Source organism: Coturnix japonica, chromosome 6, assembly GCF_001577835.2.
Source record: "Coturnix japonica isolate 7356 chromosome 6, Coturnix japonica 2.1, whole genome shotgun sequence".
Lineage (NCBI taxonomy): Eukaryota > Metazoa > Chordata > Aves > Galliformes > Phasianidae > Coturnix > Coturnix japonica.
Window position 1 is genome coordinate 18,357,271 of NC_029521.1, and position 22,908 is coordinate 18,380,178.

Sequence of the window (22,908 nt, forward strand, 5' to 3'; positions counted from 1 at the left end):
GAATGCAAAAGTACTGGAGTTCTTACAATGTTTAAAAATGTTTCAGTTACACCTTTTATGGTCCATTACAATCTTGAATATAGTTAATTGGGACTTTTGATCAGGTTAAATGTTTTCTTCCAAAACTAAGTTCGCCAAGCAGAGCTAGAGCATGACTCCATTATTCTTGATTAACTTTTCAGCTACTTACTTACAAAAGCTTTACTTCCAAAATATATTTAATAACACTGAAAAAAAGAGAATCAAATAAAAGAGATCAAAGAGAAATTTTCCAAGGGGAGAAAAAGAGAGCTACTAAAGGCAATACTTATTTTCAAATAAAGAAGTACTTCCAGTAATTTTTAACAACATGGGAATGCCTCTTCCCCATTTTGACAATGCTGTTTTCCTTGAGCTGACTCAAACTTAACAGTGTGGATTTTTATTATTTTTTTAAAATTTTTTTTGCAAGGTTTGATTGTCATATTTTTTTCTCCAAAAAGAAAAGCACCTGTCACATTCTAATGTAGTGAGCAGTATATAAGTTTAGAATGATTCTGTAACACAAAACTTTTACCCCTGGCATCAACATATCAGCTGGGTGCTTGCAGTGTCACATTGTGACTTAATATTCACCCCACAACACAAGCTACATGGGATATAGTTTTAAGCTAATTATATAAAAGGTTATACAAAATTTACTTAAGTATTTTAATTTTTTTCTATGACCTAGAAATTTATTGGATTACTTTGCTGGCAATTTGCCATGCATTTTCTGAAATAAAGAACAGCAAATATTTAGATCTAATCTTCATTACTAGCTTTTACCAAATAACTCTTAGTAAGAGGCCACAGACTGTGTGATCTATGAGTCTTATTGTTGTTTTGGCAAATTCCACTATTGTTGACAGTTATTTTGACAAAACTAAAGCGTCCCTAGAAGACCTAATTTTATTTGGAAGAGTATGCATGTGAGGCAGTGTTAGGATAAGCTATGCCAGCAATTTTGCCAGCATAGTAGAATGATACTAAAGGTAATCAGCACAGCTGATCTTGTAAACAGGCTTGGTTTCCTAGATTGTACTGCTGCACTACTCCTTAAACAAGGAGTCTTTGGTACAGTTTCAGTATTACACAACACCCTCTTGTCTGTATTACTATATTATCTTTTAAAACACAGGTAGACGACAATCACACTTAACGCTCAGTTTTCTATAAACAGCTTCATAGGCAGAATTATTCTGAATAAGGATAATGCACTACACAGCGGTTTGGGTTTAAAAACCAGTAAAGTAGCTTGGCAGACTGACAAAGACTGGTCCAATCAAAATGGCACAGTCAGAAAGGAAGATGACAAAGAAAAAAAGACCAAAGCTTTCAAGGAACTGTTCTTATGAAATGCTTGTGCAGAGAGAAATTAAGTAGTAAGGACAATATATATGGGGTGGGGGCTGAAGCAAGGGCAGAGAGAAAGAAACAGCAAAAGCATTTGGCTGGGGAAGTCACACTGGGGCTGAAAGAAGGGAGTTTTACAGAGGTATCTGGGGAAGTGTGCATTTCATTTCTAGTTCCATTCCAAAGTCCAGAGGTGAGTCAGATTCAGGAACTGTTTAACTGGAAGCGGGAGGAAATAGAGATTACGTAGCTTCCTTGTTTAATTACAGCTCTATACTTTCAGTGGGAAACTGGTCCTAATAAACCCATAGAAAAAACTCTTATTGGTACTCATTAGCACTGTAAACATAGCTGGTGTCCTCCTTTCTTCCCATTCCTGTCAATTTCAACTTCAGATGCTGCATGCAGCCATCACTGTGACTTCAAATCCAGTTTAACCAAAATATGGGTGCACCAAACAATTACTGCTGTGACAGTTACCACACAGTAGAAATTTATTAGGAGAAAATGGAAGCTGAGACAGAGGGCTGCTGGAGGACTTCAAGGTCATTTCTGGCTGAGCGCCTGAGGCTAAATGCAGATGGGGCTTGTGCTAAAAGAGAACAGAACAGGTAAGAGAGCAGACAGATGTGAGAGGTTGTGACTTGAGAATAGCTATGAGTAGGAGTCATCAGTCTGGAAACTGAAAAAGGCATTTGGTCCTTAAGGAAACCCCCTCTTGATTTTGATAGAATTAGTATTTAAACTCTCTATTTAGTAGGAGATGTTGACACAGAAGGATTGTGTTTGTACTACATATAAATTGATGCATGTCCAACCTGAGGAGGGAGTGGGGCAGGGGGAGTCATTTGTCAGTTATGGTTTGAGATAGTGATTTTGAGGGGCTTTGTAGAGGGAGAAATCCACTGCAGATGAATGAAGATATCTGAAGTCATCATGAAATTCTGTTCTTAGAACATTAATCTTCTGTTTGCAATCTGGAAGATGCTGGCTGTACGACCTTGGGCAAGTGAAAACATGTGGTACACTTCCAGTTCATGCCATGGTTTGTCTGTCACTGCAGTGGGAGTGGTAACGATGCCTTTGAAAATAGCTTTGAAAATGAAAGCATTTGAGAGCAAAGGGGCACTATTAAGGTTTGTGGTCATAATAAAAAAATGCAGCATGTCTGAAGAGATGAAGAGTAGTCATATGTAGCAGCTAGGAATCATTAAAACAGGAGAAATTTGAGGTACATTGTCTAAGGAAGCCAGACCACAAAAGAGTACAAGTTCAGTACTTCATTGCTTTAACTGCTAACTTCATGTTACTTTTGCCAGCTACCATCCTCAATTATGAGCATATCTTATGTATAGCTTTGTCTGAAGCATAAAATTTTCTTCTGAAATCAAGACACACTAAAGCCTGCCATGTCAGCACTGTTACATTTCACTCCATGCACTAGAAGGCTATTCAAAGTTACAAAGTCTTTGTATGCACCACATAAATTCGTCTCATGATAAACAACCAAGCCCTAGGCTTCAAGTCTGACTATTTGGAAACATTAGAATACAGTGTACTCTGGGGGAATAGTTGTATAGTACCATGCATATCTTACAACAAACACTATATTAAAATAATATTGGAATTCCATGAAGTTCCAGCATTCCTGTCCAACTGATATTTAAGTTAATTGAGTGACTTAGCTGCAAATGCAAACAACACTCATACCACAACATGATAGTTAGAGGCACATAAGAACTTCTGGTGTTGCGATACACAAGTTGAGTATGTTAAGAATTCAGATCTGATACAATACTTGCTAATTCAACAAAAGGGCTTGTCTGTTAGGATCAGATATGCCCATGGAGAACAGATGAGATTATCAAAGAAGCAGAACATCTAGGTTTTCAGGTCTACACTTAAAATACATCAAAAGCTCAGGCACTGACTCATCAGCAGCACTGCTTCAGATTTTGCTTCTACAGAGTGGAAATTTTAAGAAAGCTGTCTTCAGAAAAAGATGGGAACTATAATTATATCCATTGAAACTACATTTCATAGGAATAGTTCTCCATGATTACTTCTTGGCACGTAGAGGAAGGCTGACTTTTAATGTAACTCCTTCATTCATGTAACATCTACCACAAACTCTCAGCCACCTATGTCTCTCTTGCGTAGGTAGGAGGCTGTATTAGGAAGCCAACTACAATTTACGTAGAGCAGGGGCATATGGCTGTTTTGCAGTAGAAAGCAAAGGTGTGTTACACTGATCTTCTACATTTGTACTGTGAATATGTGCTCAGGGAAATTTCTGCCATTAGTTATTAAAATCCTCATGCAGTAAAGTCAAGTAACCATATATCCAGGTCTTTGCCTCATGAAAAACATGCTCTTAAACATGCCCAAACTAAAGTGCATGTGTATTTCTGCTGTGTGCAGTGAGAACATTGACAGGTTGGAGAAACTTAGTGCTCCTTGGACATGTACAGTGGATTGGCCATAAGGAGCATAGAAAAATAGCTTTAAATACTTAAAACACAGGAAAGCAGAGCTACCTCCTTGTCTTGCTTAATTTACAGCTTTAAAGTTCAATCAAGACAAAAATGTTGACTTCAGAGATGTTACCAAAGGGACACGGTGGCACCTTTCTGGCTCAAGGCTTTCGGATTAGCACACCAAGAAATGGGACTGTTGTAATCTTCATACATAGAGCCTTCTCCATATACCTGGAAGTAACCCTGTTAATCTTATTTTAAGCATGTGCAGAAGATACAGCTTAGCTACAGTTTTATCACAGAGGAAAGTGGGTGTTCAATTTCTTCAGATACTGGTAACTGCCTTGATGGTATCAGACTTTCCATCAAATGGCTCACTGTTTTGAGATAGCTATATGAGACCAATACTGGGCCCTGGCACCATTTAAACCATTTCAGATCAGTGATACATCATGAACACTGAGAAAGGTAACTATCTTATTTCCTCCATCCCCTGGGTTACCAGGAGACCTTGCTGAGTCTGTAGGGTGCAGTCTGCCAGGCTGAGGAACATAGGACAGCTATAGGTCTACAGGTACTCTCCCCAATATTTCAATAGTATGGAGAGGGCACATAACAAGAAATGTATCAAGAGTAGCTTTACAAGGTAATATTTGAACTTGCACAGAGTATTCTAGGGAGACACAACTACAAATAGTAAATGAAATAATATTCGCTAATTAATTAGGAGTTGTTTCAGAAAACAAACAAACACGTTTTTAGTATTTTTTTCTTGGAAAAAAAGAAAAAGAAAAAAGCTCCCGTGACCTTAAACTGAAACAGGACTTCTTTAATTACTCAGGAAAACAGTCATGATGAAAGAGCCTTGAGGTACCAGCTCCACCAGCGCATCAAAGCAGGCACACTAAAAATACTCCAGTAATGATTGGCTTCTGCATTTTTTTCCCTCCCAAATCCTGTACTTAAAGTTATCCTTCTTTACTTGGGAGCTTTCCCCTCTTTTCAGTTCCCCCTGTTCTATCTAATCCTTCGAAGACCAGGAAACATCAAAGAACTCAGCAGTCAGAATCAAATTCACGCAACGCTGATTAAACTATTAAGCAAAGAATCCAACTTTCCTAATTCCCATCGGGTTCGAACACCTTCATGAGTCACAAACTATTTTCTCAAAGCGCTGAAAACAGAAACTTTTAAAACGTTTCCTTGTTCCTTGCAGACGGAGCAGAGCACACGCGTTGTTGCTCTGAAAACCTACGGCCGACCAACGGCCACAGAAACGTATTTACCCCCCCACCCCACTTCCCCGTACCACCCGGCAGCCGTCAGCACCCGGGTCCGCTCCGGGACCTCCGCCAGTGCCCCGACGGTCGCGTCGATCCGCTCCCCGTGCCCGCAGGAGCCCCCGCACCGCCCCCCAGCGCTCGGAGGGGAGCGAGTCGGGACCGACCCCTACCTGAACTTTTCCCCAGCCGGCACTGCGAGCTTGTTCAGCTTGTCCATGTTTTGCGCTGCTCCCGCAGGGCGCGGCCACGCTTTTCCCGGTGCCCCGTAGTAAGCACAGCGGGAACTTCCCTACCCGCAGAACACACGCAAGGCCGAATCGCGGCCGTGCTCGGGTATTGAAGCCTCTCCCTGTCCCAGCCGCAGGCGCACGCAGAGGACAGACCCGGTACCGGGGCGCCTGGCCCGGCCCCTCCCGGCCCGCCCCCGCCCGGCCCGCGGCGCGCACAGGTGGGAATTCCTCCGGAGACGGGCACCGCTCCGCCGCTCCTCCCTCGAGCCTGGCCGGCCCAGCGTGGAAACTGGAGCTGCGGGGACCTGGGTCCCCTCTGCTCCTCACCACTCATTCCAGCGGAGATGCACCCCAGGTGCTGCTGTGGGGATTTGTCCCTTCCCGAAGGTGTTGCAACAAAACTAGAGATCGCCGTGTGCCTTCCATCCTTTCGGATATCACTGGCAGGAAAATAGAGACTTTTCTTCTCTCTCCTTCTAAACTAAACCCTGATCCTTCTAGCAGCTCAGGGTGAAACCAGTTCCCACCCAAAATGTAAGCAGATGGTCTGATATAGCTCAGCCTGGATTTAGTCTGAATTTGGTTCAGCTATTTTTTCCTCTTTAAAAGTGATGTTATAGGCAGCTGATTTATTTTTGAGAGTCAACATAAGCAGGTAGTTGTGCTCAAGCTCTGTCCTGAAACCATGATGAATGGACTTCTTGAATTCTGTACTGTCGCCACTCATTTCTTTCTGTATCTTTGGCCTCTCCGTGGCTCAGTTGAAAAGCTTAGGCTAGTCTAGGCCTTAGGAAACCAACTTCTTATCTTTTATCTATGATTCTTGTTATTTCTTAAATGTACATTGAATTACATTAATATGTTTTGGTTAGCACAATATGTTTTGATGACACTGGGAGGTATTTCTTGGGGAGATTCTCCTAACACTTGAGCCAAATGTTCACTTCGATGTGTTTCCTGTCTGGACTGGACTGAACTAATTATTTTTTTTTTTTTTTTTCTTGTGAATGATGTAGTGGCAAAATGTTCTTTCCTGGTTGTTGCAGGTGACTGCAGCAAAACAGCATGCCATGAGCTGTGTCTTTGCTAGCAACATTGTTCTGCTCCTGACACTGCTGATGTCTTCGGTGTCTGAGCCCTCAGCGTGGTGTATCTGGACATTTGCATATGGTACTTCTCTAGGGAGGGCCCTTAATGAACAAATTACTCTTTGGAGTATCTTGCAAACTTGTTGGGCTTTACGTAATAACAATAATATTGAAATTGTTTACTACATGTGTCTGTGGAATTCCACCCCACATTACGTCTGTTTACAAACTGGATACCTTTACTGGATACCTTTTTACTCTGTATAAGTTGTTTTTGGAAATCAAGGTTGCACTTGGGCAATGTGAAAAAAATAGATGTAAATCAGCTGCAGTGTCACTTTACTTTTTGCTTATATAATTTTTCTGTTATATCTAAACATGTATGGAAATACAAGCATGCTCAGGAGGCAAATGACTATCATAGAGATCCCAAACTGGAGACCTTCTCCTTATGGATCCCTGCCATTCAGCCACTCAGTGCACTGCTTTCACCTCATCTCTCCCTGACTGTGTCTTCTATGAGTCTTCTATGACTCATCAGTTAATGGGTTTAGTTTTAATGCTCAACAGTGCTCAGTTCTTTCCCTCCTGTCTTGGCAGCACTGATCCTGGGAAGGTGCTACTGCTAAAGTCTCATCCCAGGGCAACTCTCAGGTCTCTCATCCCAGGGCAACTCTCAGGTCTGACCCTCATCCCTTATCTCCCATTCCTACCTTCTGTTGGCACAAATGTCTGTGTAGCTGCACAGTGAAATGGAACAGGAAGATGTCCTCTGCAAATGATCTAGCAAAATGTAACAAAAAGGGTGGTTTTAGCTGCGTTCTGTGCCTTGATATGGTTCAGTCCACAGATGTTTGTCAAGCTGCAGCACAGGGCAGGAGAAGGAGGGTGCGTGACTGTTTAAAATGGTACTTCTGCCAAGATGTTACTCCCAAGGAAGTCCCTATTACACAATTTTTATTCATGAGATTTTGTTGCATCATTTTTGTGGCCTATCTGTGGATCAGTACCTCAGCTGTCTTGTTTATTCTGACCCTACCTGGCCCAACACACAGCCCTGCTTCACTTTAATGTCTGCAGAGATCTCACAGAAAAGCCTAACAGCAATAAAAAACAAAACAACCTACTAGTTATTATTTCCTACTTGTCTCCCAAGGCATGTCCCTCTGAATAACTCACTCAGGGCACATCTTATTTCCTTTTACATTCGCTCCCACCAAGATGTACTGACGCATTCTTGGGGAGAAAAGTCCTGCCCTAGATTTAGCAGAATCCTCTAGTTCTGGGCAGTGTGGTCTAGGCTGCCCCTTTGCTCATGCAGAACATAGACAAAAATTACCCTGTTCCTCCTGAGAAAGCACGTATGTTAGCACATAGTTATCTCAAACCCATGGCAACTGGGAAAATGCATTTTCTCCTGGCAATCTTGGAATATGCTTTTCTAGGGAAGCTAAGGGAGAGCCAAGTGCAAGTTAAGTTCTGAAACTAAGAGAAGGAAGTAAGTCACCCACCCCTAAATGTCAAGGGAAGCCTTTCTAGCTACAGTGAAATTCCTCATCTTCCCCAATTTATATGTATGTATGTGTCAAAAACCTTTGGATTTAAACCCTGTAACCTCACTAGGAAATGGCTATAGCCTACTTAGCTATTTCTGGTCTGCCTCCTGATTAGCCTACCTGGCCATCTACCCCAGTGCTGGAAGGATTCTCAGGGTGGAACAAGATATGACAAACACTGGAGAAAAACCCTAAGTACAGAACACACCCAGGCTCCTCCAAACAGCCGTAAGCTTCCATTTTTGCCCAGCTGATGGTCTCAGAGTCCAGATTGGGACTGACAATATTTGTGGTTGTGAGGTTTTCTATATAGTCCTCACAGATCCAACCTTTTCTGCAGACCACTGGGACAGGGCAGCTCTTCTCTCCTTTCAAGATTGCATGTCACCTTGAAACAGAGAGGCAGGACCACTCTTGCCTTGGCTCCAGGAACCTGCAAGGCCTGAAGTCATGCTATTTTTGTAGCTGTAACCCCAGCAACTGTACTTCTTTGAGCCAAAATGTTCATTTAGAGAATGCCAAAGAGGAACTGGAATTTCTTTTACCACGTGAATTGCATCTTGGCCATAATGGTGGTTAACATGAAACCCTCCTCGTCAGCCATTACTGTGGTCGTGGCAGAGGGGAATTTGTTTTGAGGGATGCACATGCCACCTCCATGCTTCCTGGCATATATGGGGCCAGTGGGGACAGTAGGGTGTCACAGCCACCTCAAGCTCTTCAACTCAATGGTATTTTAATATTTTAAGAACCTGCATTCACGTGGATTGGCCATTTTTTGTAGTTAGGTAGTTAGAAGTATCTTCATTTTCCTGTGTATGGCTGTAAATGTACAGGGTAAATTCTTAGCTCCAATTCTCAACACAGATAATGTAAGATTCACTAGTAAATTCCCATGGCAAGATGGCTCAGAGAACATGCATCATTTTTTTACTTCTGATGCTCAAAATACAATTAAAACTTCAGGGAAAACCTTCTTAATGCTGCGGCAGATTATTTAAGTGCTACTGACTGTTGCAACATCATTTCCTCATCACTGCAAGTGTTGTGGCTTAGTCTGAGTTTGCCTCTTTCATCCTCTTACAGTATGACTTTGTACTTCTCCTCTTATGCTCTAAAATGAAAAGATTTCAAAGACCAGCTTTTTTATCTTTTATATTTTTGTGCTGTTTTCTGCTGCTTGTTTCCTTCTGCTCATTCCTTGTACATGCTGCCTCACTGGCGGAATGTTCTGCTTTCTATTTAGGAACCATGAGACAATGAAAGCATAGTCACATCCAGAGTTGGTACAATGGACTTTGGAACTATGAGTATTGTATCTTCATTTGGTCAAAATTTGTAAATGGACTGATATTTCCTGTTTACACTGGGCTCCAACTTTATATACCCTATTGTACTTGAATACCTCCAGTGGTGTGTACAGTTTTAGGCACCACACTAAAACAGATATAACACTGTTAGATAGCATCCAAAGGAGGGCTGTGAAGATGCCCTTCTGGAGGTCTGGAGGGCAAGGAGCTGCTGAGTGCCCTGGGTTTGTTCAGGCCAGAGCAGGGGAGGTGGAGGGGAGGTCCCACAGTGGCCCACAACTCCTCACAGGGAGTGGCAGGGCAATGCTGAGCTCTGATCTCTGCGAAGTGACAGGATTCCTGCTGAAGCTGCTGATATATTAATAAACAGTACATAATATATTAGCTCTACATTTCATCCTTTTAAATTCTCAAACTTTGATGGTAACATTTTTTTAGGGAGACCATTCAAGTCATTGTCTTTGTGTGGATTACCGATTATGACTATGTTTATCCTAGGGAACCCAGGAGCCTGTTTGAGTTCCTAATCTTGGTCTGCATCTGAAGCCACATCCTGACTGCATAATGGGATGAAGCTCAGTGACGCAGCAGCATCTACCCATAGCTTTGTCTCTGTGGTGAGAAACCCTAGGAGTGTGTTCCCCGCAGGAGCTGTGGCATACAGGACAGGTGGGCAATCAGGCCACAGAGATAGCATGAGAAGTCCAAGCCAGTATATGGATAAAAGCCTTAGTTATAAGCTGCCATTTCTGTTCATCTATGATTTCACATAGTTAAAAGGACAAGCAGAGTACTGTAAACTGTATCATGTAGCATAAAAAACAGCAATTGGAAGGTGAATAAAAATAACTGCAAATAGATTGATTTTAGACATCAATTTGCAGAAAATCTTCTTAATATTTATTTTTAGTGCTTTAAGAAGACAGTGCTGCCTCAAAGAATCTCAACGAGCTATGCATGACTATTTCAAGAGGAAAATATTTTTTACAGATGATATTAATGCTCACAGATACAGTCTAGTGCCTTTGATGTATACTAAATAGCCAAGAAACCCAATTTGAAGTAAGCAATCAGTTTAATAATTGGGTTTCAATTTTATTTGTAACACAACCACATATGACTCACTTTTTCTTTCTGTCTTGTTTGAAAACCCGTTTCTTAACCCCTTCTAAATTAGTAAAATCTTGTCTCCAGCATTAATAAAGAAGATTGTGCCAAACAGTATTCTCAGAGATACTCAGAAGTCAAGAAGTCAACTGCTGTTTGTAGAAAAGAATTCTTCAGATTAAATTCTTCAGTAGTGCTCTTCCTCATATTGACTTCACCACTTATGGGGACACAGAAAATACTGCACATTTATGATTGCATGATTCTATGATTTGACTCTTTAAAGGACAACCTATTGCATTTTTGCTTGGCTTTTCCTTTACAAATTCTTGACAAAAGAGCAACAATGTAAGCTTTCCTGAATAATATGTAAATAATATGTAAAATGAAGGAGAATCCACTTCAAAATCTCTGCCTGATGTTACTGTCTTTATGTCTTAGAGGCAATTCTCACTTCCTATATCTCCCTCAGACTCTGATAATTGCTTCAGAAAGAGTGTTTATTCTTATGTAAAGACCTCTATTTAAAATCTGAATCTATTTGAACTCTGTGCAACTACTGGGATAGCATTAAAGGTCCAATCATCGGAACAGTGTAATGTGAATGTAAATGTGGACAGTAAGAGGCAGGAATTTAGCTCAGTCAGTTTGTGTTCACAGGAAAGTCAAAAAATAACTAATTTTTTTTTTTTTTTTTTTTTTTTTTTTTTTTTAAGGCTGTGAAAGTGACTGAAAATAGCCCAAGTTGCTCCCATCTCTGTCTGAACTGGAAAATAATCCAAATTCATAAAACCAGATTCTGAGCTGGAATCTGTATCAATGTTGCAGGCTTGTTATTTTAAAGAATTCTATACATATTTGGTCTCTTCTGCTTTCAGAATATCCTTAGGAAGCTGTGCCAGCAACACGCAGTGGGGATGGAGAAAGAAGGGGAAATAATCCTTTAGCACTGGACTGTCACATGCTGCCCTGGTAGGTTTTGTGCTTGATCATCTGGGTCTGAATGCAAATTTGTGGTACTTGATGCTGTGCCAAAAGACTACTCAAACCCTATTGTCTAAAATGGTGCCATTTTAGACATAGTTTTGTTTCCCCTTGATTTCTATTTCAGCTGTTGCACTGCCTACTTAACTTACCATTTAGTGTCCTCTGGCTGGTGTTTGGAAACCATGAGTTTATGGAACATGATTTCTCATGACTTTCTATGTATTTATTACTTTCTGATGGCTATAATCAGTTGAACACTCTACTGCTTCATGCTTAAAATAATACATCTCTGTTTTTTCCAAGCATTGCTCTCAGACTCTTGCTACCTAGACAATTCAAATGATCTTTTTCCTACTTCCAGATCACTGATAAACTGTTTTAAGCTAGAGAATGCTACTTCTTATGCAGGAAGGATACTAACAGTTAGTTGTGTCTTAGCGGATGAGAGGGAGAAACACTTCTGTTCCAAGAATTTTTAGATAACATTCATTTTCATAAATTTCAATTCCTTTGCTGTGGGTCAAATAGCTCAATACCACAGTGTTGATTTTGAAAGATTCCTAACAGTTTGTTATCACTTTTTAGATACTGAATAATGATGCTAATACTGAAGTTTTTCAAAATAATAGTAGAGGATGCATTTGAAAATGCAACTGTAAGTTTAATTGAATGGATTTGGATTTGCCTTTTAGCTCAGTGGAGGAAACAGACGTACTATGGAGTAGGCAAAGTTGTGAAATCAGTTAATTCAGTAGGATTTTCTCATGAAGGGGCTTCTGAGCAAATTTATTTTAGCACCTGTGGGGAACGTGTATTATTTCCCTGGGGACAAACTCACTGTGCGAAAAGCTGCACTTCTGCTTTTCTGTTTTACCATCATCTGTTCCACATGCACAGAAACAAAACTTGCACCTCCAGACAAATTGTTTCATGTTAAATTGAAAGTGCTGCAGGCCAGAATACCTCATAAGAGTGACCTGTGCTGGAGCCCTCTGGAAGATTTGAGGAAGAAAAGTGCCTCTGAAGAGCAGTGCTGCTGCTTGGTCTGCAAATCTTTTCCTCCTCCAACCTTAACTAATGAATGACTGCAGTGGAGACGCTCAGAGCTGGCCAGCTTTTCCTTGGCTCTAAGTGTCACCGTGGAACATGAAGCCACAGTGGTACAGGCTCTTTGGCAGCCCAGCAGTCCTTCCTTCAGGTCTCCTAAAGCACCAGAGTTTACATATATGCTGTTATTGGCCTAAATATGCTTGCATCTCTGCTGACAAAAAATCACTCCATATAATTGCACAGACAAAAGCTCGCCCTAAAGGAGTGCCTGTAAATGAGGTTACTTTTGTATAGTGCTGATACTGCTAATATATATCATGTTGTCTTTGGCACCTGGAAGGTGCTGAAAAAAGAATAGCCTTTTTTCAGCTACTTCTCTTCTGCAATGGTCTGTAGTGCATTCAGCAAGGGAAAATATTTGGAGTATCTCTAGATTACTCAGAAGTTTCAGAAACAGAATAACTTTTCCTACAGTTTTTGGTTATCCCCTTGGATTTGAAACCTGGAGACAGAACACAAGGAGATGCTACAGTGGAATGAAAACATGATAGAAATCTACATCTGAAGAGGCATGCATATAAATACATCTATTTATATACATATTTGTTATACTGCACATAATAGTCTTATTCACATACATTTATTATTTTTCATTATCTGACATTCATAGAATAGTTTTGTGGAATCATTAAAGCTGGAACAGAACCACTAAGGTCATCCAATCCAAATATCAGCCCATCTTGTTTTAATAAAGGTTAGGTAAGGACATACATTAGGAAATGACAGTATAAACACTTCGGGGGGATTAAAGATAATTTCTAGCTATTTTAGAAATAATACATACAGGTGATAATTTTATGAGGTTTTCCATTTCTGAATACTAGTAGATTTTACCAGCACCTGCAGCATAGACTTGGGTAGCTAGACCTTCTCTATGTTGTAGAGCTCTGTCCAGGTGTAGCAGAAATGCTGAGTCATGGCCTGAAGCAGTGATGAAGCACCTGGTGGAAAGGCAGGACCAACCGAGGAGAGCTCAGGTGCAAGCAATGTACCTGAGTGACCAGAAGGAGTGGAGCCAGGATCCACCCCTTCCCAGACTTCATTTTAGGGTTGGCAGTGGAGGTGAAGAGGTCTTGTTAGAGATCTCTACCTATTGAACTACTTCCAAAGGTAAGCAGACTTTGTTTTGTTTTTTTGTGCATATGATTGTTGCCTTTGGGTTTGTTCTCATTTGCTGCAGCTTGGGCCTTTATGGCTACCCTGCCATTATCACTGTATTTCCTATTATGTTATAGCATTACACTGGGGTCTAAGAGTTTTACATAATTGAAATTGTCTTGTTTGCTGCTGCTGCAGTAATTTTGAGAGCACTACATATTTATCAACAAATTAGCATTTAGGAGTAAGCTGATGAGTAAAAACTAGATTCCAATATACTGTTTGTAACTATAAGTTATTGTCAAAGATTATATTATTTGTATCATTTATGCTGAAGACTTTTTCTTCTAGCTATAAGAACAAATACCATTTTAGTAGAGTATTCTGGGGGGTAAATATGCATTCTTAAGGTATCACTTTCTTAAGAATTTTGATTCCTTTTGAATTTAAGCCTGATTTACTCACCTGAGGATTTCCCTTTTAGTGGGAAGAAAAAAACCAATTCCTCAAAGTATTGTGACCTACTAAAGGAAGGAACTACAGGATATACGTATGTAACTATCATTATTTACTAGTAGAACTGATTCTATCAATGCTTTCCTGAATCAAAGGTCAAAGTGTCAATTTTTTTCAGTGTTTTCTTTTGGGATGTTTCAGCAACAGTTATTGATGTACTAGTTATGTGTATATGTATGCAGATCAAGTTGCCCAAACTAGTTTGCTCTGTTATTTTCTTCTTCCTTAGGCCATTGGCGTTGTCTAATGCCACAAAAGTCATGTGAGTTAGACCTTCTATCTGACTTAAGGTTGCTTTACTTTAAATGTAAGTAACCAGTGCTCAAGAATCCTAGACTGGAAAAGGATGCCATGCTGGAATATCAGAATTTTAATGTTGTAGAAAAGATTCTAAACCTGCCCAGGTATCTATTGGAGCTATGCTGTGCAGATCTACTTCAAGATGGTTTTGGCATGTTTGTTGTGAATGAGCAGTGCTTCAAGTCTGTATGTATGTAAAGTGCTGCTTTCCCAGACACCAGTGTTCTGTTCTGTATGCTCGGCTAGGTATACTGTAGTTACATGTTTAGGTAGAGATTTTTTTTTTCAGACTATATTTAAGTCTACATATCTATGAGCTGTAGGTTGGTTTTAAAAAGAGAGATTTGCTAGGTAAGCATTTAGCTATGCATTATTTCTTAAATGTTGTTTATACCTGTAACGTAAAAGTAATGTAACAGTATTTCAAGCAATATGAACAGTTCTGTTACTTCTGTAATCTTATCTACTGATAAATCCTTGCAAAAGCAAGGATGTGCCTTGTATTTCCTCACATTTCTTCAGAATGTTGCTTGAAGGCAAAGGAATATGATGAGGTATTTACTGCTAAATTTACTTAATTATATCAGCTAGAGCAGGGATTTAGAAGAGGATTTGATGACTTATGGAGCGTCTGGTCGGGCAAATTAACTGAAACGATGAGATATTTTTAGATTACTCTCAGTACTCTGTGCGCTTTGTAAAATAATAAAAAGCTGTGAAACTAATCAGTAAGGAACTAAATAGGAGAAATGACAGAGCTGTGGTAGCAGGTGCCTGGAGAAGCTAAGTACCAGAATTATGAAGAGGAAACCAAGACTTAATGCTACATTAAGGAAGGTCATCTAAAATGTACAGTGATATCAGGTGTAGGAGAACAGTTCTGTTCCATGATTGTTTTCAACAGCAGGCTCAGCCCAGACCAAAATAGCTTTGGACAGGAGACTGGAGCCCCTCTCAGCTCAGGGGAATGCCTTTTCTTTGTTTCTTTATTCTTCACATCAGCTTCACTGTTGGAAAGAGTTTGAGGAAGGTGCTGGTAGAGGTGTTTGTTTGTGATTTGTAAGTTTGACTGGAGCAAATTGAGATGTATGTTTTGGCCAAATTTAGTAATTCTATTGAGCCTCCATAAGTTGCTGTGCTGCCTATTGGGTTTCAGGTCTTGCATTTATATTGTATAAAGGACTGTGGTGCGATTCCTACCACTTGCACTTCATTTTTTGCCAGCCCAGCTGTGTTGCACTGACCTTCCTGAGACTGTTCCAAGTGACTGGTTGCTGCAGGCACCAACTGTCTGGCTTGCAGCTGCAACAGGCCCTCTTGTCTGTGACTTCTCCTTGCTGCTTATCATGTTACTTCTCTACCCTGCTTGTCTAGCTTGCTCTGTTTTGATATAGTGCAGTTTTCATGGCCTAGTACCTTATCTCAACTTTTTAGATATATTCTCATTTCAGAATGTATTAAAGTCTGAATGACTGGGTTTAATACATGTCTTCATCACCTTAGAAGTACTGCATAGACCACCTGCAATCACAGCACAAGCAGGAAAACTGAGAATGAAGCTCTGCATGCTTGCACAGAAGAAAATATTTTCCCTTGTTTTCATAGAGGTTAGTCTAAAATAAGAACAGAATGTTTCTCCTATAGTCAGCACTGGTATATGTTGGTAGCACATTATAGATGGGGAAAAAAAGAAATATATACAGTTTAAAAAAAAAAAAAAGACTCCTGTTTCTGGAGACTTAGGGAAGAGTGAGACAAGACATCTGCTCTGATTTCTGTGCAGCATTTGAGCTTGGGCACATGTGGAACCCTACTAAAATGAGATTATATATAAGTGGTTTTTCACACTTCATTGCTTGAATGAGCCAGGAGTTATTTTCTTCTGAGTTTAGAGTCCCAGGTGCTGTGCCTTCTGACTACCAAATATGATTTTCTGAAAGGGAAGAAGGCAGTGAATCAAAACTACAACAGCCTGTTCTGTGTGGTCTGAGTACAGCCTTGTAATAGAGAAGAGCAAAGCAAATTAACAGCCAGGGTGGAGGCAGAAAATCTTGTCCAGGCACACAGTGAAAATGTAGAACTTGTTTGTGAGTCAGCAGCTCCCACAGTTGGTTCAGCTTTTGCCTTTGTATACAAACAAGGAAAACTCGTTCTCTGCATTCAGAAGGTGACTTGGCACTGTTCTTTTGGTTTTGTTTTGCTTTCTTATTTTTTTTTTCTAGTATCCAACTTTAGTTGCTCTGCAACTGATACTTTGTTTCTGGCTGAGAGTACGAAAAGATCTCTACTAACACCACAGCCTGCAGAGAATGAGATGCCAGACTCTCCCTTCTTTTCTAATAGGCTGATTAACTCTCCTTGAGCATAGTATTATTTAGCACCAACATGTCACACATTTTTATATTAAAGAAGCAAAACAAAAAACTATGATTTGGCTTGCTTAACTTCCCTAAATGTGACCATTTCCAATACCAAAGGAACTGCTATCATGTTACCGCAACTCCATCAGAAACAGCATCTCATAGATGGCTGCACATCATGCAGGGAAATTGTCCAAGGTTTACTAATTTTTATTTCTATTTTTAAATCGACAGTTGTCCTGAACAGGTTCTTGAAAAGAGAGTAGTGGATAATCATTGGGGGTGGGGTGGGGGGAGAAGAATCTGGAGACCATTCGAGGATTATGCTGCTTTATATATTTTCTGCATAGTGCCAGCTGTGTCTATAACATGTGAACCCCTCTGGATTTTCTTAACTGGCACTGGGAGGGGAAAAATGTGCCACACAAAATATGCACGCAACTTCATACTGATTTCTATGGCAGGCATTGGGGGTGTCAGGAGAAAAAAAGTTTCCTCTGACATTCTTATCCTGTTAGGTGGATCTCTGAGCTGCAGGTGATACCAAATGATATCAATTAGTCTACATTTATTATTTGATTAGAAATGTGGTTTTCATTGTTGTTCTCCTATCCTTTCTCAATTTAATTTATTTCATTGAACTTTCTGGATGCACTTTTCATCACATAGGAAGAACTCCAACACTGATTTTAAATTAATGTTTTCTCCCCTGTGGCGCAACAGATCTGTAACCTTGAGATACACAACGTAACATAAATATTTCTATCTAATGGCAGTGTGTACATAAGGAAAGCCTTTCATTGTATCTTCTATAGTTACAGTGTCCAGGGGCAGGAATGAGCCACAAAACCAGAAAAAAGATTCCCAGGTTATTTCCACTCTAACCACAGCTGTGACACTGTACCATACTTAATGGAAGTAATTACTTCCATTGCTATTTGGAAAACTGTAATAGTCCAGCAAATACCTGGATACTGGAACTCAAACAAATATGATCTATATTTTCAACTTGTGAGAGAACAGTATTGCTACTGTGTGCGCCTGTTTTTGGAAGACTGAATTGCATTTCATTTGCAGGCTCTAAATTGCCAGTTCTTGTATACAGGTGTCACTTTTTTTCCCCTCTATAAGTAGTTTCAAGCTACATCTTTGTCTTTGTTAACAGAGACTAATTTGTAATGATGCTTACTTCCTGTGAGCTTTGTTTACTATCCCTAATACAAATACAGATGATGAAATTATGTTGTGAGGAAGGCCACTGCAGGCTTTTAGACATCACATCTGCTTAAAATATTCTTCATTTAAAACTTAAAGGGATGCTGCAGGCTGGGTGAGGCTGCTGCCTAAATACTGCTGCTCTGAGTCTGTTCTGTTTGTAAACTACGAGCAAATTCTGGGCTAGCAGGAGGGAAGTTGGTTGATAACTAAAAGCCATACAGAACAAGGCTGAATGTAAAGTGATAGTACTGCTCTACAGCTGGACTCGTTACTAGACAAAATGGCTTCTTTACTGGGTTTAGTTGTTGTCCAGCCTAGAACACCATTAATATATTTCAACTCACATCTTTCTGTCTTTCTTAGAAAGAAGATTTGTATAAGAATTTTGTGTGGTTGCAGTTGCAGACTTAGGAGAATGGGATATAGACCATATATTTTCTCCCATGTGTCATTTTCTTGATACATTGTTTGTAACACAGAACAGTTGCATGAAACAAATTCACTATTCATCTAAAAATATCAAATGTTTTTGTACTTAAATGCTCAGCAGTGTATTTTGCAAGTGGAACTAGTATGAACTTCTAGCAAACCTCAGGAATATGGTCAAGTTTGGCTAGAAGACTGGGTTGGATTTCCTTGGAATGAGGAAAAGCACTCAGTTATATATTCACAGGACTGCCTGTGTTCCGATTATGTACCTTTACTGATATGAATGAGGTACTTGAGTTGGAGAAGGCTGTGATCTCAGGCTCAAAACTGTGCTGAAAGGTTTTTAATACTGTGATCTTAATCTTTCAATTCTTCCACTGTTAAATTTTGGCAAAACACTTCAAAAATCATTTAAGAGTTTTGCCTGGCTTTGGATTCAAGACAGCATGTTGTTGAACAGTCTTCTTACAAGAGTGAAAGTGATCTTTTTTTTTGCAGACCTGGGAACAAAACATGCTACTGAGCTGTGAGGGCATCTTCCTTATCAGGTAACTGTTATTGAGAAACTGCATGGCAGGATAGAAGGGGAATATTGATATAGTGCAAGTATCTATTGCCCCCTTTCTGCTATGGGGGTGTGATACTCTGTCTCTAAAGATATGATACCTGAACAGATCTTTGTCATGCATTCAGTGTTTAGCTTTTCTGTAAATAATAGACAAAAATGTGGTTAAAAGTCAAATTCACACCTGTATAGTATAGATAAGTACATAGTATTTTTCTCTTCTTGGAGTATGTATGGCTACAATGAATATAATTCTAGAATGATTAGATACTGGGAGCCTCTTTGGGTCTCCTTTAGATATCATTTTTATGAAGAGATTATTTTATGAATGCATATTTTCTGACCTTGCAGCCCTGGCTCTTCCAGTTTGAGGATAACTTGAGATTTTTAAACTGACATTTAAGCTATACCAAGAACTACTGAAAGCAAGGAGATAAACCTGTGTATTTAGACATAAAACATTCAGCCTGATTCAGCACTGGTATTTAAGGACAACAGAGCAATTAAAAATCCATTACATATCCCAAGGAGAGGGACAAACTTGTCCTTCTTGTTAAATACTGGGGTGGAAGTCATCTACCACCAATGGTTTTTCAGCATGAAGCTCTCTCTGGGATGGGAGAAGTCTTGAATGTACAAGATCTGGAGATTTTTTTTTTTTTTTTTTTTGTACTGCAGCATCTCACTTAATGAAAACAAATCACCGTTACTGTCTCTTTATTTGCTAAGGAAACAGCCCAGTTCTCATAGAAATCTCATTGGTTTTATTGGTACTAGTCCCTCAGTGTGAAATACTTTGGTTAGTCAAACTAATTCATAGAAATAAAAGCAAGAAATCAAAATATTTCAAATTGAAATATTGTATACCCTACATTTATTAACAAAGAATGCATTAAACAGTAATACAAGTACCACCACCAAAACCTAGGAAATTGTTTTACCTTGCACTCTGTCCGAAGTCTATTCTTTTATATCCAGAATTTTCTTTTGTTTTGTTCTTAAGCTTAACTATTGCCTTAATGTTTGCCTTCCATTTTCTTGTGTTTTTGAAGAGAAGCAAAAATGTAACAGAAGAAAATGCATTATGAGTACAAGCATTTGAAGTAATGATTCTAGGGAAGCATGCACTTGGGTGTCTGACTAGGCATTGGAATGAAGTGATGGGAAGCTCTCTATTACAAACTTGGGGCTCTGCTGGCAGCACCGATTCTTTTGACTGCTTGCACCTCTCTGTGCTGCCAGCCTGCAGTGGTCCTGGCAGTACAGAGATCTGTTGGCAGTTACTGACCGCTCATCTTGTTATATGCATAACACACACTGATGTCTTCAGTGTGTGCATCTCTTGTGGCTCTGTGGCAACACTGCTTGGAAATAGGGCCTTTAGAAAGCAATTTACAGTTTTCACCCGCAGTACAGCTTTATCAGACAGCTCCCTATCATATTAAGTAAGGTCATCACAACAATGGATGCTTCTCCTTTATAACACCACTGTGAGGTAGGGAAATGCTGTTATTTACACTCTGCAGGTGGCAAAGGAAGCAAGGAATGCTGCAACAGTTCACCTGGCTTTGCTTAGGAAGCCTGTGGCAAAGCAAGCTTTCAAATCCACCTTTCTAAAAATTCAGATTTAATCATTATTATCGGACTCCCTTGCTCCTAGTGACTTTGCCATATGCACTCTCCTGAGCTAGTTCCAAATGGGATCCAGGCTTTTTTATCTAATGCATTGGCCTGGAGCATGGGTAGTGTAACTTGTTTCTGGGGCTTAAACATTGACAGCTATAATAAAAAATGTCTGAGAAGCGAGTTTTCAGCATCAGCTTATTTGTCTGCCTTAGTAGAAGAATGCAGGTGGAGGAGAGAAGGTGAAGTTAATGTAGAATGTTTCTAGCTCTTGCAGTTTCAATTCTAGCTCTTACAGTTTGAATTATGCAAGTGCATCCAGTTCAAGTGGAATATCTCAGTATTATGAAAGCACTTTTTTGGTTTGTAACGTCTCTTACACTTCAGAATTTATTCATATGTGTCAGAAAAAGATTTCCTTGGCTTGGAAGGCAAGGATGAAAAATTTCAGCGTGGCATTATCTCATTAAAAAATTAAAAACAAATGAAAAATAGATGTTAGAAAGTAATCAGGAAATCTATCTTAGCTACATGACATTTACTTGATTCATGAATAGCAATTTTTTCAGCATATACTATAAATTCCTGATAAATTAAGCAACATTTCTTGTCAGCCATGAAAATTGGTAGATATTTATTTGAAGAAAAAGAATTCAGATGCTTCCTACACAACAATTAAGCAAAGCTTAATCACAGTTGACCCAAGATCTTCTAGAATTGCATGTTGAAATACACACACACACACACACACATATATATGTAAAGATGATAAACTCAGGTCTTGATGTCCTGTGTCAGATTTGATGGTGAAGATTTCTCATTTGCCTCACACGCTGACACAGCCAGAGCAGGCTTTTGTATTTGCACATGTGATAGAGAGAGCTGATTTTGTGGTAAAAGAATTCATCCTGACTTTGGAAAACTGTTCCTAGGGCTCATGCTTAGAATAAAATTGATTTTTAAGCTTGGTTTGGATGTACTTCTCATCACATTAGCTGTAAAGGAGGCCTTTTATTTTCCTGGGAAGGTGAAACTTTAGTAACCTGAGGGCACTGTGAAATAACTTCTGCTGAAGTATCTGATGATGCACTTGAACTATCTACCGTGAGGTGACTGAGCTGTAATTATGTTGCTTTCTCAAGATGCACTTCCAATTTATGGATGTATTTAAGTTGCATCTTCTGTGTCAGTTTTGCTGTATACAGTTATAAGCCCTGGCCTTATGTGTGCTGCTTATTAAAATGGGAAATAAAGATGGCAAGACACATCTTTAAGGTACTGAAGTTCCAGTATTTTAAGGTATCAGTGATAAAAAGTTGATTTTGATATCTGCTTCCTCTTAGTGTTCCTGAATGTAGAGTAATATTTGAGAGATCATTGCTCATGAGGTAAATTTTTATACAGAACATCTGAATGTCTTAGTTCACAAAGTATTTACAGCCCTGTAGACTCTCTCTCTCCCTCCTTCTCTCTCTCTATGTTCATATATATATATTTTAGAAGAACATAAAATTCTTAATAATATCAAGATTACCTGAAGAACATCAGATGTTTCATTAGTGAGAATAAGACTGGGAAATGGGAGCACTTCAGGAAAACCAGCTTCTCTCTATTGAAACCCCCATAAAGAATCTTTCATAACAGGTAGAAACCAGGTCATTGACAGAAGAAAATACAGTATTTTAGTCTTACCTTATCTAGCAATTGTATTTTTCCTGTTTATCTGTCTGTAGTATTTTGGTTGGTTGTGGAGAACCTGCTATATGAACAAATCTGTTGATCTGGATCAGATGGATCAATGTGGAGCTTAAGCTAAATCATGTAAACTGTTTGCTTGCTGAAAACTGGCGAATTTTGTCTTAGCAGTATGTAAGATGTAATAGCAACTGAATTTAGTGTGAAGCAGTTGGTGCTGGGGACTTGACACCCACTTTATACATTTTGCTTTGTTATGGTGGACTGATCTGCTAGCCTTTTGTTTTATATATGATAGTTGAATTCCTATTATGAAATATCTTTGTGATTCCTGTTTACAATTTTGTAATTCAAAGCTTGAATGCAAAAATTAGTACAAGCACAGCACTTGGACTCAGTTCAGTAGATTTCTGTGGGCTCCAATATTGTAGTAGTCATGTATCTCACTGAAACAGAGGTCATGTTCTTGGTTAACTTTATATTCATATTCTCTATATTTCCTGTCAAAATGATATCCCACTAGACTTAATTACCTCACCAGAAGCTCCTCTGACATTTTCTTATTTCATCTATTTAATTATT

General features: G+C 39.4%; 1 protein-coding gene across 5 annotated transcripts in view; it reads right to left on the bottom strand.

Moving 5' to 3' along the window:
* BLNK (B cell linker) overlaps positions 1 to 22,908 on the bottom strand; it is an 88,271-nt gene that overhangs the window by 34,480 nt on the left and 30,883 nt on the right. For 2 of the 5 annotated variants that reach the window (XM_015867184.2, XM_015867183.2), the window contains exon 1: positions 5,305 to 5,560. The exons of the other annotated variants lie outside the window; for them this stretch is intronic. In XM_015867184.2, the coding sequence (XP_015722670.1) occupies positions 5,305 to 5,351 (47 nt within the window). In that variant the 5' untranslated portion in view covers positions 5,352 to 5,560. Of the gene's footprint in view, positions 1 to 5,304; positions 5,561 to 22,908 lie in introns of those variants that run through there. 5 annotated transcript variants of the gene reach the window in all.